This window comes from Tupaia chinensis, unplaced genomic scaffold, assembly GCF_000334495.1.
Source record: "Tupaia chinensis unplaced genomic scaffold, TupChi_1.0 Scaffold000126_2, whole genome shotgun sequence".
NCBI lineage: Eukaryota > Metazoa > Chordata > Mammalia > Scandentia > Tupaiidae > Tupaia > Tupaia belangeri.
The window spans coordinates 2,511,611-2,525,183 of record NW_006159594.1 but is presented as its reverse complement, the minus strand read 5'-3'; the positions used below and the strand labels follow the sequence as shown (position 1 = coordinate 2,525,183).

The 13,573-nt window shown below is 48.1% G+C and overlaps 2 protein-coding genes across 2 annotated transcripts in view; one reads left to right on the top strand and one right to left on the bottom strand.

The window, feature by feature from the left end:
* Positions 1-2,761, bottom strand: part of NOP9 (NOP9 nucleolar protein) — a 9,075-nt gene extending 6,314 nt beyond the window's left edge. The window contains exons 1-3 of the mRNA XM_014586274.2: positions 2,670-2,761; positions 2,181-2,473; positions 977-1,432 (exon numbers count right to left, since the gene is read on the bottom strand). Of these exons, the coding sequence (XP_014441760.1) occupies positions 977-1,432; positions 2,181-2,473; positions 2,670-2,761 (841 nt within the window). The remainder of the gene's footprint in view (positions 1-976; positions 1,433-2,180; positions 2,474-2,669) is intronic.
* Positions 2,489-12,811, top strand: DHRS1 (dehydrogenase/reductase 1). The gene is made up of 9 exons (XM_006144573.3): positions 2,489-2,775; positions 3,188-3,360; positions 4,541-4,684; positions 5,925-6,004; positions 10,694-10,826; positions 11,155-11,301; positions 11,830-11,899; positions 12,244-12,324; positions 12,440-12,811. The coding sequence occupies exons 2-9, from the start codon at positions 3,211-3,213 to the stop codon at positions 12,574-12,576; spliced, it is 942 nt and encodes a 313-aa protein (XP_006144635.1). The 5' UTR covers positions 2,489-2,775; positions 3,188-3,210; the 3' UTR covers positions 12,577-12,811.
* The last annotated feature ends 762 nt before the right edge of the window (positions 12,812-13,573 follow it).

Sequence of the window (13,573 nt, the reverse complement as noted above, 5' to 3'; positions counted from 1 at the left end):
GGTGGAGAAGGGACTGTGGTATGGCTATCCCCCTCTTGGGAATGATTTCTTACTTTCCTCTTTTTTTTTTGTATCTCTCTCTGGTGAGTGTATGTGTCCTACATCAAAATAAAAAATGAAACAAAAACAAAAATAAACAACCCCAAAATGCGAGGTATGGTTTAAAAAAAAAAGTTCTAAATCCTCTACTCTACATGACCTATTTCCTCCACCTGCCTCCATTCCTTTTTTTTTTTTAAGAGATTTTTGGGGGACCAGCAGTTGGTGTAATTGCTATGTCGCTGGACTCCAATGTAGTCAACTGTGGTTTGAGTCCCAGATCCGGTGGCTTAAACTCATGCCGGGCGTGTGTGCATGTATGCCCAAGATCCCGAAAAGAGAATGAAGAAGGAATTTCAGCATGGCCATCCCCCCAGGGGGGTGATTTCTCACTTTCTTTATCGCTGTTTCTCTCTGTCTTTCTGGCAAGCACATGCACCCTATAGCAAAAAATCTCTCAAAAAAATAAAGAGATTTTTGTATAGGGTGCATGTGCTCACCAGAGAGACAGAAAGTTAGAAATCACCCATTGGGACAGAAAGCTAGAAATCACCCCTTAGGGGGATGGCCACACCACAATCCCTTCTCCTCTTAGGATTCTGGGCACACATGCATACATGCCTGGCGTTAAGTTTCAGGCTGCTGGGTCTGGGACTTGAACCACAGTGGATCATGTGTGAATCCAGCACCTTAACCACTGCCATCTCCTGCTGACCCCACACCTGCCTCCATTCTAATAGCTCTTTCCTAAACAGTCAATGTATCTATATCTCTGGGCCTCTAGACACACTAACTAGTCTTTTGCCTATTCTTATTTCTCTGCTATTTCTTCAAGGTCAGATTCCCCCATGAAGACTCACTGTTCTGGTTACTCTCTCCTTCTGAACTTCCTAAATTCTCCTGCCAACTAGGCCAATTTCCCATATATAATACTTACCAGATGATTGGGAGCCACGGGGCCTGGCTCTCTCAGACTCCAGCAGAGTCCCTCCTAACACCTGCAGCAGAGTTCTAACCACAAAGCTGCCATGTGTGTCTCCACAGTACAAAAGAAAATCTTCACACACTTCAGTGGCTAGTCCCAGAACTAGCTCCTCCAGGGTCTGTAAGGAACCATCCTCCCCAGCCTCCTCCTCCTCCTCCTCTTCTTCCTCCTCCACCGGACTCCCCAGTAATCGAGGCAGCTGCAGCAGAGCACTTTGCAATACATGGACCCCGCACCGATGACAGGCCACAGAGCGCAAGTTAGAGCGCAGAGCAGCCCAGACTCGACACAACGGTTTCAAGGGACTGAACCCCAACAGTTCCTGCAGCATCTCACTGCCAGTCCTGTCCATGGCCAACCCTAATGCTTGAGCCTCCACTTCCTTCAAAATATTTTGCACCATCAACTCTAGAAAGAAAAGGAAAGATGTATTAAAATTTTTCAAAGACTGAGAACAGGGGCAGGGCCAGTTAAACGCTGTGCACTGCGAGCCAGATCCCACACTGCCAACAGAGGTTTGAATTCTGGTCCCAGTGGCTTTAAACACGCTGGGAGTGTGTCTGCCCCCAAGTCCCCACTTCTCACGATGTGGAGAAATGAAGGAAAAAAGACTGGGCATGACCAATCCATACCTGGGGTTCACTCCAGCGAACCCACATGCCCTTTAGTAACTTTTTAGTGTTTAACAAAAAACAAAAAGATTGAAAAGAGAATGAGGTTGGGACCAGCAGTTAGCGTAATGGCTATGTCGCTGGACTCCCATATAGTCGACCGCGATTCTCGTCGCGGACCGGTAGCTAAAACTCATGCCGGGCGAGTTTGCGCGGGTGCCCAAGATCCCGAGAGGAGAATAGAGGAGAAGGGATTTCGGAGTGACCATCCCCCTGGGGGGTGATTTCTCGCTTTCTATCTCTCTGTCTCTCTCTGTCTGGCGAGCGCACGCGCCCTGTAGAAAAAAACTCTCCAAAAAAAAGAGAGAGAGAGAGAGAAAGAGGTTATGTTCCATCACTTCGCCAAGAAAAGGAGGGCGGGGGAGGGTGCCGCAATGAAGAAGACATGGGAGATGAAACCAAGCCCCCATGCCTGGGAACCTCGAAAAGTTTCCTTGCCTGTGGTGGATTTCATGTTCTAGGTCCCACCCAGAAGCTGTCCCTACCTCGTTCTTCCCCAGTCTCGGGAGCCTCTTTCAGCGCTGACAGCGCCCGGCGGAAATATCCCAGCGCTTCGGGGCTCAGCTGGGGGTGCACACCCAAAGTCGGCTTTGAGAACCCGTCCCGAGGCTGCCTGGATGGCTGCTCACGGCCTGGAGGGGCGCGCCCGGACCCCGGGCCCAGCCCCAGGAATGTGGAGCGCTCGGTCCGCGCAGGATTCCGTAGCCGCGGGACCCCCACGCCGCCCGCCCGCCCGAACTTAGAAACGCCGGCGCGCTCCTGGCGCAGGCTATTGCGTCACAGCTGCGCGACGGCCCAGAGCCGGGCGGGGTGGCTGTGTCCCTCGCGGCGCCCCGCCTCCGTCCGCGAGTCGGATCCCGGCGCAGGACTGTCGCGCCGGTGCCTGACCCACCCTCGACCCTCACCCTGCGTTGCGACTTTTGAGCCGCGCCTACACGTCGCCCTCTCAACCCCCGCCAGCAGCCAGACTTTACCCAGCCCGGGACTCTGACCCTCGCTCCGCCCGCGCGGCCAGAATCAAGTCCTGAGTGTGGCGAGTTCGGCGGCGTCGGGAACCCAGAGGCATCGCGCAGGTAGCAGGTAAGGTCCCTGAGCTCGCCCCACATAGAGCTCGGCGTCCCCGGGCTTCGCTCTCATCTCCACGTGGAAGCCGCACCCCTGCTTTGCAAGTCTGAGCCTCATCAGTGGTCAGGGACCCAGGCAGCCCAGAACCCTGCGTGGACGCGCTCTGAAAGGCTGCGCGCCAGATTCCTCCCCCAGTTAGCCTCATTCAGAGGGGCGCAGTAAGTGGACAGCTCCACTTAGCCTGTTCATGTTCTGGGTCTCCCAAAAGGACGGTAGCCTTGCCCTGGGACCCCCCACTCAATTGTCCCCTCCGAAACTTCTCTCCCCTCACTGCATCCGGATTTTGGCTACCCCTCTTCCCTTAGCGCGGTCCCCCCTCCACACACAATCCACAGGCTTCGCTCAGAGCAAGTCTTGGCTTCCACAGATTGTCGCCCTTGCTTGTGAGTCATGGCAGCTCGCATGAAGGGCCAAGTATGTGTGGTGACTGGGGCCTCCAGGGGAATTGGCCGTGGCATCGCCTTGCAGCTCTGCCAAGCAGGTGCCACGGTTTACATAACCGGCCGCCATCTAGACACCCTGCAGACCACTGCTCGGGAGGTAAGTGTCGACCCTTTGGGTTAACCACTCCTTCTCTGAATCCCTTACCTAACTCCATAGTATTCCTCAGCAGAATAAACAAACCCCACAGATAACTTCAGGTAAGGTCACATTTTGCCACCAGGTAAGTTTTATAAAAATGCTTTCTGTTTGACAGCTTCAGAAATTTTGGAATTGCAACTAAAGTGTTGTGGACCTATGTATTCCTCTATTTTAGGCATGACTATATTGAACTGTACAATAAAGTACAATAAATCAGTAGATTTCTCTACTGCAATTCAGTTAAATAAATATTTGCCTATCTATGATTTGTTGGGACCAGCAGTTAGCGTAATGGCTATGTCGCTGGATTCCCACGTAGTCGACCGCGGTTCACGTCCCAGACCCGGTGGCTTAAACTCACGCCGGGCACATGTGCGTGCGTGCCCAAGATCCCGAGAGGAGAATGGAGGAGAAGGAATTGCGGCATGGCCATCCCCCCTGGGGGGTGATTTCTCGCTTTCTATCTCTCTGTCTCTCTCTGTCTGGCGAGCGCACGCACCCTATAGCAAAAACCTCTCCAAAAAGAAAAAAAAAAGAAAAAAATTATCTATGATTTGTTAGGACTAGGCAAAGCATTAGGGTTACCAAGATTGATAAAATATAATCTCTTAAAAGATGAAGTCCAGGGCCAGCCCTATGGCCTAGTTGTTAAGAGCTTGACCAACTGGTTCAAGTTCCAACTCCAGCGGCTTGATAAACACACCGGGCATGTGTGTGCGCATGCCCAAAATCCAGGCAGGGTGGAAAAAAGGAGGTGTGTGGCATGACCCAATGGAAGATATTTTCTCAGGACTGTCTTTGGCAAGTACACAAACCCTGTGGCAATAAAAAAAATTTTTTTAAATAATAAGAGACCGAAGTCAAGGAAATAGTTACTTATTCCACAAGTAGGCTGCATGCCTTATTTGTCTCCTACTCTTGATTTACAGAGCACAATGCCTTCCATCAGTCAATGCCGGTAGATTTTAAACCTAAGATTCCAATCCTTCCTCTCTGGGGTCAAATGTCCTATCTTTCCCAAAATTCTTCAAACAGACAGCAGAGGGCAGTATTATCTCAGCAGCTGTCTTGATTCCTGGGATTGCCTTCTCAGTTCCTAGGTCTGTGACTGTGAATTCATATCCCTGTTCCTTTCCAGGCACAATCCCTTGGGGGCAGATGTGTGCCTGTGGTGTGCGATTCGAGCCAAGAGAGTGAAGTGAGAAGACTGTTTGAGCAAGTTGATCAGGAACAACAGGGGCGTCTGGATGTGCTGGTCAACAATGCCTATGCTGGCGTCCAAGTATGCCTTGAACTTTGATCTCAGCTACACTCCTGCCCTCCCCGTCTGACTCTTAGGTCCTCATTCCCATCCCTTGTCCTTCCATTGCTCGTTTCCTCACTTCTTTCTGCCTGGATTCCCACGTAGTCGACCGCGGTTCACGTCCCAGACCCGGTGGCTTAAACTCACGCCGGGCACATGTGCGTGCGTGCCCAAGATCCCGAGAGGAGAATGGAGGAGAAGGAATTGCGGCATGGCCATCCCCCCTGGGGGGTGATTTCTCGCTTTCTATCTCTCTGTCTCTCTCTGTCTGGCGAGCGCACGCACCCTATAGCAAAAACCTCTCCAAAAAGAAAAAAAAAAGAAAAAAATTATCTATGATTTGTTAGGACTAGGCAAAGCATTAGGGTTACCAAGATTGATAAAATATAATCTCTTAAAAGATGAAGTCCAGGGCCAGCCCTATGGCCTAGTTGTTAAGAGCTTGACCAACTGGTTCAAGTTCCAACGCCAGCGGCTTGATAAACACACCGGGCATGTGTGTGCGCATGCCCAAAATCCAGGCAGGATGGAAAAATGGAGGTGTGTGGCATGACCCAATGGAAGATATTTTCTCAGGACTGTCTTTGGCAAGTACACAAACCCTGTGGCAATAAAAAAAATTTTTTTAAATAATAAGAGACCGAAGTCAAGGAAATAGTTACTTATTCCACAAGTAGGCTGCATGCCTTATTTGTCTCCTACTCTTGATTTACAGAGCACAATGCCTTCCATCAGTCAATGCCGGTAGATTTTAAACCTAAGATTCCAATCCTTCCTCTCTGGGGTCAAATGTCCTATCTTTCCCAAAATTCTTCAAACAGACAGCAGAGGGCAGTATTATCTCAGCAGCTGTCTTGATTCCTGGGATTGCCTTCTCAGTTCCTAGGTCTGTGACTGTGAATTCATATCCCTGTTCCTTTCCAGGCACAATCCCTTGGGGGCAGATGTGTGCCTGTGGTGTGCGATTCGAGCCAAGAGAGTGAAGTGAGAAGACTGTTTGAGCAAGTTGATCAGGAACAACAGGGGCGTCTGGATGTGCTGGTCAACAATGCCTATGCTGGCGTCCAAGTATGCCTTGAACTTTGATCTCAGCTACACTCCTGCCCTCCCCGTCTGACTCTTAGGTCCTCATTCCCATCCCTTGTCCTTCCATTGCTCGTTTCCTCACTTCTTTCTGCTGTCAGATCATTTAGTCACTCACCCTTTGTCTGCCTTTCAGGCACTCCTGAACACCCAGAGTAAGAAGTTCTGGGAAACTCCTGCCTCCATATGGGATGATATCAACAATGTGGGACTCAGGTGGGTGTTCTCCTTGCCCACTACAAAGACTCAGGCTCCCCTCACTCAGCAACCTGAGGGCCAGCCCTTTCTCCATATGCCTTCTCCTTTACCCTCTGGCCTCTTCCATCTTTCTTCTCCCTTCTCTCTAATTCATCCTGTTTCTGGAGAAGTTCCATCCGTGGAAATCTACCTGGGAATGTCAGCTTTTCCTCGTTTCTCGTCATTTTCATTTCTACAGGCCCTTGGCCTCTCTCCTGCCTCACTCTCTGCCCATCCAAATGCAAGACCCAAAAAGGAGCCCTCTCCTCTCAGGAATGAATATGACCCAAGGTCTATATTTTCTTTCTTTCTTTTTTTTTTTTTTTTAAAGATATTTTCACTATACGGCACATGTACTCACAGGACAGACAGAGAGAGAGACACAGAAGTAAGAATCACTCCCCAGGAGGGATGGCCACACCACAATCCTTCTCCTCCATTATCTTCTTGGGATTTTGAGCACACATGCACACACACCCAGCGAGTTTTAAGCCACTTGGTTTGAGACTCGAACTGGGGTTGACTATATGGGAGTCCGGTGACATAGCCATTATACCATCTGCTCGTCCCCAAGATTTGTATTTTAAAAAATGATTAGAGGAAGAAGTCATTTGATTTTAGGTCAAGAAAACATTAATAAGAAAGTGTGTACCAGCCTTCTTAGCCTCCATATTCTCATTACAGATCTACAGGGAAAGGGACTCCCAAGTCAGAGTTAGGAGGCTAGGGTCACACATGTATCTGGCACAGGACTAAGACGCACAGGATGAGAATTTGCTCAGCATGGGACTGCCCCCATAACATAGCAGTTAGGCACTGTGCATAGGGAGCCGGACCTCACATGGCTAACTACAGTCCAAATCCTAGCCCTGGTGGCTTAGAAAATTTCAGGCATGTGTGCATGAGTGCCACAATTCTAATGGGTTAGAGAAATGGAAGAAAAATTATGGTGTGACTACACCCCATTGGAGAATTCTCTCTCTCCCCTCTCTCTCTCACTAATGAGCACATATACTCCTGGTAAGGAAAAGTAAATAAAATTTTAAAGATAATTTGTTTGAGCCATTTTGTGGCTTGGTAGTTAAGGGAGCCAGATCCCACATGGCCAGCCATGTGGTTTGAATCTCAGACTCAGCAGCCTAAAGAATATGCCAGACATGTGAGCATGTGTGCCCGATATAGTTTCCCTTCCTATCTCTGTCTCTCTATCTCTCTGGTGAGCACACATGTCTTCTGGCAACTGAGAAAGAAAGAAAAATATTTGCTCAGCACAATATGCACCCGGTACGTTGCTGTTGGTTACTGTTGGATTAATGTTACCCTCTCAGATCATCGAACTGCACTTGGTGAATACGATCAGTCACCTGCGAGAGTAACCACGAGATTCTCTGCCAGTCAGTGGCTGTCGCAGCTAAGAACACTCACTGCACCAATTTTGGCACTCTGGTGACCACCCCAAAGAAGCAGAATTAGAATGCAATTGTGATTTCTAAGTGGAAGAATGACTGTGAGGACAGAGGGGGTGATCAGCTCAAAGCCAAGGACGGAAACCCAAAGAACTGGAAATGGGCCGGTGTGCATGTTCCTGGCCCTCTGAAGACAGGTGCCTTTCATACCCTCATCTCTTGCTCAGAATTTTGAGCCTGAGACAGAGGCCCAAGCCCTAGACCCTGGGCCCCGATGAATTCTCCGGGGTAAAGTCCACTTTGTGAGCCACCAGCTTCTCCTCAGACAACCCCCATCCCCATGTATAACACATTCACTGCTTTCCAGGGCATTTCCTCGGCCTGGCCTTTTCTTTTGAAACTATTACTCTTGGTTTTTTTCATTTGGAGGGTCCTAACTATTCCCTATGCAGAAGAAATGTTTTTCCAATTACCAAGTATGTGTGTATTATTGAAAGAAATGATGAGAAAATATGCGAAGCTAGTATAGGCTTATCTCTTCCTTTCTCACCTGACATATAGCTACCATTACTTGCCTGGCGTATATTCTTTGAGATGTTTCATATAAGTATTTGTCATTCTTTTTAAAATCTACAAAATATCCCACTGGGAGGAGGTCAGTAATTGATTTAACTAACCCCTTATTTCTTGGGTCAAAGAATATGTACTTCCTAAAGATATAATAAACGTTATTAAGTTGTCCTCCAAAAAGACCCTACCAACATTTAGTCTCTAGATAATGAGGGTAAATATCTGTTTCCCTATGTCCTCAGTCATACTAGGCAACATGAAGCCACTCAATCAAATAAGCTTTTCCACTCTGATAGACCAAAGATATCTAAAGATGGTTTTAATTCATATTTCTCCATTTGTGAGGTTAAACCTTTTTCCATCTGCTCATTAGCTCTTTGTCTTTCGTGAATCGCTATTTCTGTATGAAGTTCTTTTCTTCATACTGATTTATAAAAAGTCTTTGTGGAACAGGTGCCTTCGGCATCTGTTTTACTCATGTTTTTCAGTTTATGAATTATTTTTTGCACAGTGCTATCCCTACTCTCTATATATACATAAATATATATGCATGGATGTATTTGTGTATATCTTTTGTCTTTTAAGAAGTCAAATCTGGGAACCAGCAGTTAGCGTAATGGCTATGTCACTGGATTCCCACGTAGTCGACCGCAGTTCGCGTCCTGGACCCGGTGGCTTAGAACTCATGCCGGGCACGTGTGCGTGCGTGCCCAAGATCCCGAGAGGAGAATGGAGGAGAAGGGATTGTGGCGTGACCATCCCCCCTGGGGGGTGATTTCTCGCTTTCTGTCTCTCTGTCTCTCTCTCTCTGTCTGTCTGACGAGCGCACGCACCCTATAGCGAAAACCCCTCAAAAAAAAAAAAAAGAAGTCAAATCTGTCTTTTATAGTTTCTATTTTATTGCAATATTAAGAAAAGCCTTCTCCAGGCCAGCAGGACCACGGTTTGAGTCCTGGACCTGGTGGTGTGCTTTCTCATGTTCCCTCCCTCTGAGGTCAAATTTAAAAAGCAAAATAAAACACAATAATAATAATAATAAATAAGATAAATAAGTCTTTTAAAAAAAGCCTTCCCCACCTCAAGTTGATAAACATAGTTGATCAAGTTTTCTTTTAGTACTTATGCTTTAACTTCTAACATTTAAATCATTGATCCTCTTGGAGTTAATTTTGAAATGATTGAGATAAAGAGCCTGTTCTTGGGAACAGTAGGTGGCATAGTGGTTAAGGTGTTGTACTCCCACCTGGCCAACCACAGTTTCAAGTCCCGGAACTGGTGGTTTGAAACATGCTGAGCACGTGTGCATGCATGCCCCAAATCCTGAGAGAATAGAGAAGAAAAGATTGCAGTGTGGCCAGCTCCCCGGGGTATGATTTATTGCTGTCTCTCTCTGTCTCTCTGGTGAGCGCATGTGCTCTATAGCAAAAAAATCTCTCTCTAAAAAAAGCAAAAAAGCAATGATGTCCATGCCATGGTTAAAGGGTTGGACACTCCCACATGGTTCAAGTCCCGGACCTGTCAGCTTGCTTTCTCACTTTCCCTTTCTCTCTCTGCGTCTCTCTCTGGTCAAATTTAAATAAATGAATAAATAATTCTTTAAGAAACAAAAACAAAACAAAAACACCTGTTCTCCACAATATAAATAACTGATCAGTTGTCCCAAGTCCATTTACTAAATGATCTATAGCTCCTCATTGACCCACAAATTTCCCTTTATAATAGGTTGTATTCTCACACTTGAATCTAATTACTGACCATCTTGTTTCATTGATTTAAATGGCTGCTATGATACCGGTCCTGCAACCTTTTAACTAGTGTGTCATTGTATTTTTTTTTTTTTAAGAGAGAGATTTTTGCTAGGGTATGTGCATTTGCCAGAGAGACAGAGAGAGAGAGAGAGAGAGAGCGTGCACGCAAGAAATCACCCCCAAGGCAATGTGAATGCCATAGTCCCTTCTTCATTCTCCTCTCGGGATTTGGGGCACATGCCACATGCGCCCTGTGTGGATTTTAAGCCACCAGGTCCAGGACTTGAACTGTGGTTGGCCACATAGGAGTCCAGTGCCGTAACCACTATGCTACCTGCTAGCCCCTTGTTATACATTTTAATATGTTGATGGTGAGGTTGGAGGAAGCAAATCCCCCTACCCATAAGACATTACTGTTCTGTTTTGTTTTGTTTTGTTTTGTTTTTTCAGAATTTTCCTGCCTATTCTCACATGTTTATTGTTTTCATTAAGCTTTATTTTGTCAATTTCTCCAAAATACCTTATTGAAACAACTCAAATTGATTGAGTCTATGAATTAATTTATGTAGAATTGACACCTTGCATGTCATTTGTTATCTTTGAACAATTTTGTCTGCAGTTATTCTTTTATTTCTATAGTTGTTCCATGTATATAGCCTGTACATTTTTTTTAATTTTCCCCTGAACGTTTTCATTTGTAATTGCTATTGTGACAGCTCTTTTCTTCCATTACATCTTCTAAAAATGACCGTTTCACATCTGTCAGTGGTTAATTTTGTCAGCTTTTCTCTCAGAGTGGCCCTAAGCCACTAGTTCTCCAGGCCTGTGGCACCCCTATGCAGCTCTCCCCTAGCACCGGAGGGTAGAGGGAGGGCCAGAGGCTGCAGCACCCAGGCCAGCGCTAACACGGTGTATTCTTTCTCCTTCCCTGCCCCACCTTCTAGAGGCCACTACTTATGCTCGGTGTATGGAGCACGGCTGATGGTACCAGCAGGCCGGGGGCTCATCGTGGTGATCTCCTCTGTTGGGGGCCTGCAGTATATGTTCAACGTTGCCTATGGTGTGGGCAAAGCTGCGGTGAGGATCCAGGGGTATAGAGGTTGGGGAGGTATAGGACACTGATTGTACAATAACTCAGGGGTGTAGTCCCTAGTCATCACGTGGGTGAAGCTGGCTGGCCCTCACCTCCCTCTGAGTCACCCATGAGTAGTCCTCTGCCTGGGCTCGCCTCATTTGGCTGGAGTAGTCATCAGAGTGGGGAAGGTGGGCCCCTGAGACCTCAGGATTCCTGGGAAAGGTAGAGGGTTGGGGAATCCCAGGAGAAGCTGGGACAAGGGGGTGGGAAGGGAGCAGAACAACATGGCCCAGTCTCCTGGCTCTTGCCCTGCTTTTCATCCCTCCACAGTGCGACAGGCTGGCTGCTGACTGTGCTCAAGAGCTGCGGCGTCACGGAGTCAGCTACGTGTCCCTGTGGCCAGGGTTGGTACAGACAGAACTGCTCAAGGACCATATGGCAAAGGAGGAGGCCTCTCAGGATCCCCTGTTTAAGCAGGTGGGCAAAGAGCAAGGGAAGCAGAGGATGCAGGAATTCGCTGCTCCATCCTCAGTGGCAAGGCAAAACAAGAGTAACGCTCCAACTCATCGGATGCTTACTGGGCACTGTGCACACGTCACTTCCTGTGATCCTGTAAGGGAGATGCTGTCTGCACTCACAGGTGGCAAAACTGATCCCACAGGGATCGCAAGACTTGTCCACGGTCACATATGTCATCAGGGAAAGGCTGACTGGCTTTGAGGCCCGGGAACGTGACCCCTGCACTGGACTGGCCTGGAAGGTTCAGACACTAGTTGGCACTGCCAGATCCTTCCACTTAGAGAGGCAGCGGGTCCTGGTGCCTGGGAACAGGGCTCGCTTGGCTGAAGGAGGAGTAGATCTGCTGCCTTCCAAGACCTGGTGGCCTGCAGATCTTACAGAAGGTTTTTGGTCTCTCTTTCTCCTGGAACAGAAGCTGAAATAGGGAGATGGGGTTTGGGCAGCTCTTAGAAATTAATCCTTTACTTCTCTGCTCTTGTGTTTCAGTTCAGTTCAGTTTTCCCTTCTGCGGAAACCACGGAAATGAGTGGCAAGTGTGTGGTGGCTTTGGCAACAGGTGAAGAGGTTGGGGGCAGCTGGTAACAAGGAAAGGCCTGGGGGTCTGCAGGGCAGCGGCAGCCAGTGCCCGGCTCTGGTGTGGGAAATGACTGAGGAATAAGCCCTTTTCTCTGGCTTTCTGAGGGCCTGCGGGTCAGGATTTTCAGTTTAAGGTTTTGGAGCCTTAACTGGCTCCTCAGAAGCATGACCAAGGGTAGAGGCCCAGGAGCCCTCTTAGGAACAGAAAGGCAAAGTCCTCCAGGACTCCTGAGCCTGAGTCAGAGTGTCCTGTCCGACTGGGCCCAAACCTTGTCCCTCCAGGCCACTGTCATGCTTCTTATCTCCGTCTGTGTTTGCCCACAGATCCCAATATCCTGAGCCTGAGCGGGAAGGTGCTGCCGTCCTGTGACCTTGCTCGACGCTATGGGCTTCGGGATGTGGATGGTAAGAGCCCTGGACCACAGCCAGCCACGGCTACTCCTTCAGTCTCTTCAGCAATAGTTGGGGTGTCTGAGGAGTAGGAAATGAGAATCTAATCCTCCTCCTCCCCTATCCTCAGGCCGCCCTGTGCAAGATTATTTGTCTCTGAGCTCCGTTCTCTCGAACTCTTCCAGCCTGGGCTGGCTGGCCTCCTACTTACCCGGCTTCCTGCGTGTGCCCAAGTGGGCCATGACCCTGTACAGTAGCAAGTTCTAACCCTCAGGCCTGTCGCCACTCTGCCTTCTCACATGGGCTGAGGTGATTAGGCCTGTCTCAGAGCAATGCCTACTGTACCCTTGATATGAAGAGAAGGCCTCTGCTGTGTCAGCGGTGAGTCTGGGAGCCCTCAGGTCACTCTCTGTGCCTTGATTTCCCTTGTGCCTGCATTTTCCTTGTTGCTTCAGTATTATAAAATGCCCTGGGGGCTAATAAAGGTTTCATTTCTTCTTCAGTGTGGTTTTAAGTGCTGATTCTGTGCTTACTGAAGTGTTAAGTACTTGGGAGAAAGACTCGAAGATGTCCAATTTGGGCAGGTCTTGGAGGGGCTCTGCCTAGGATCAGGCCAATTTCCTCCAGGCCCAGTTCAGTAAGGGCGGATCCTTGGTGTTTATGATTTCCTGGACTTTGGGTAGAAGCACTACCTGAATCCAAGTGAGGGGCACACTCTCATCCTCCTTTTCAGATGGTCCTACCTGAATGGCTTGCTGCACTGGACTCCCAAATGGCCAACTGTGGTTCGAGTCCCAGATTAGGCAGCTTGCATTCTCTCTGGTCAAAATGGAAAAGTGGCGATAATAAATAAATAATTATTTTTAAAAAAAAAGAAAAGAAATTCACAAATGCTACTAATAGGTACTTCTTTTCCTTTTCTTTTTTGTTTTTAAGAAAGAGCTGGCTTGCCCGTACATGACTGCTATAGGACTTCCAGAGCTACGTACCCAAATTATTTGCTCAGACACCTGATTAAGACCGTAGTGGTCATATTTCCTCTGCATTTCTCACACCTCCCATTCATCACCCTAAATTCCTATTATCTCCGAGGTTGGCAAGGGGCAGAGGCAGTTGCCTGTATGGTATGTAGAAGAAGAAGGGTCTCGGTTTCTCCCCCAGCTAACCTTCCACAGCCATTAAGAGCCTTCACTGAACAAATGCTCCAGTGGAGGCATTGTCTCCCACAGGTCACAAGAAACTGGGAAGAAAACGAGCTTCAAAG

What these genes read in the sequence shown, in the direction of transcription:
- DHRS1 (XM_006144573.3), top strand. Translation starts at nt 3,211, where the DNA reads ATGGCAGCTCGCATGAAGGGCCAAGTATGTGTGGTGACTGGGGCCTCC. An exon ending in ATGGTGTGGGCAAAGCTGCG is followed by an intron (nt 10,827 to 11,154) that starts GTGAGGATCCAG and finishes ATCCCTCCACAG; the next exon opens with TGCGACAGGCTGGCTGCTGA. An exon ending in TGGGCTTCGGGATGTGGATG is followed by an intron (nt 12,325 to 12,439) that starts GTAAGAGCCCTG and finishes CCCTATCCTCAG; the next exon opens with GCCGCCCTGTGCAAGATTAT.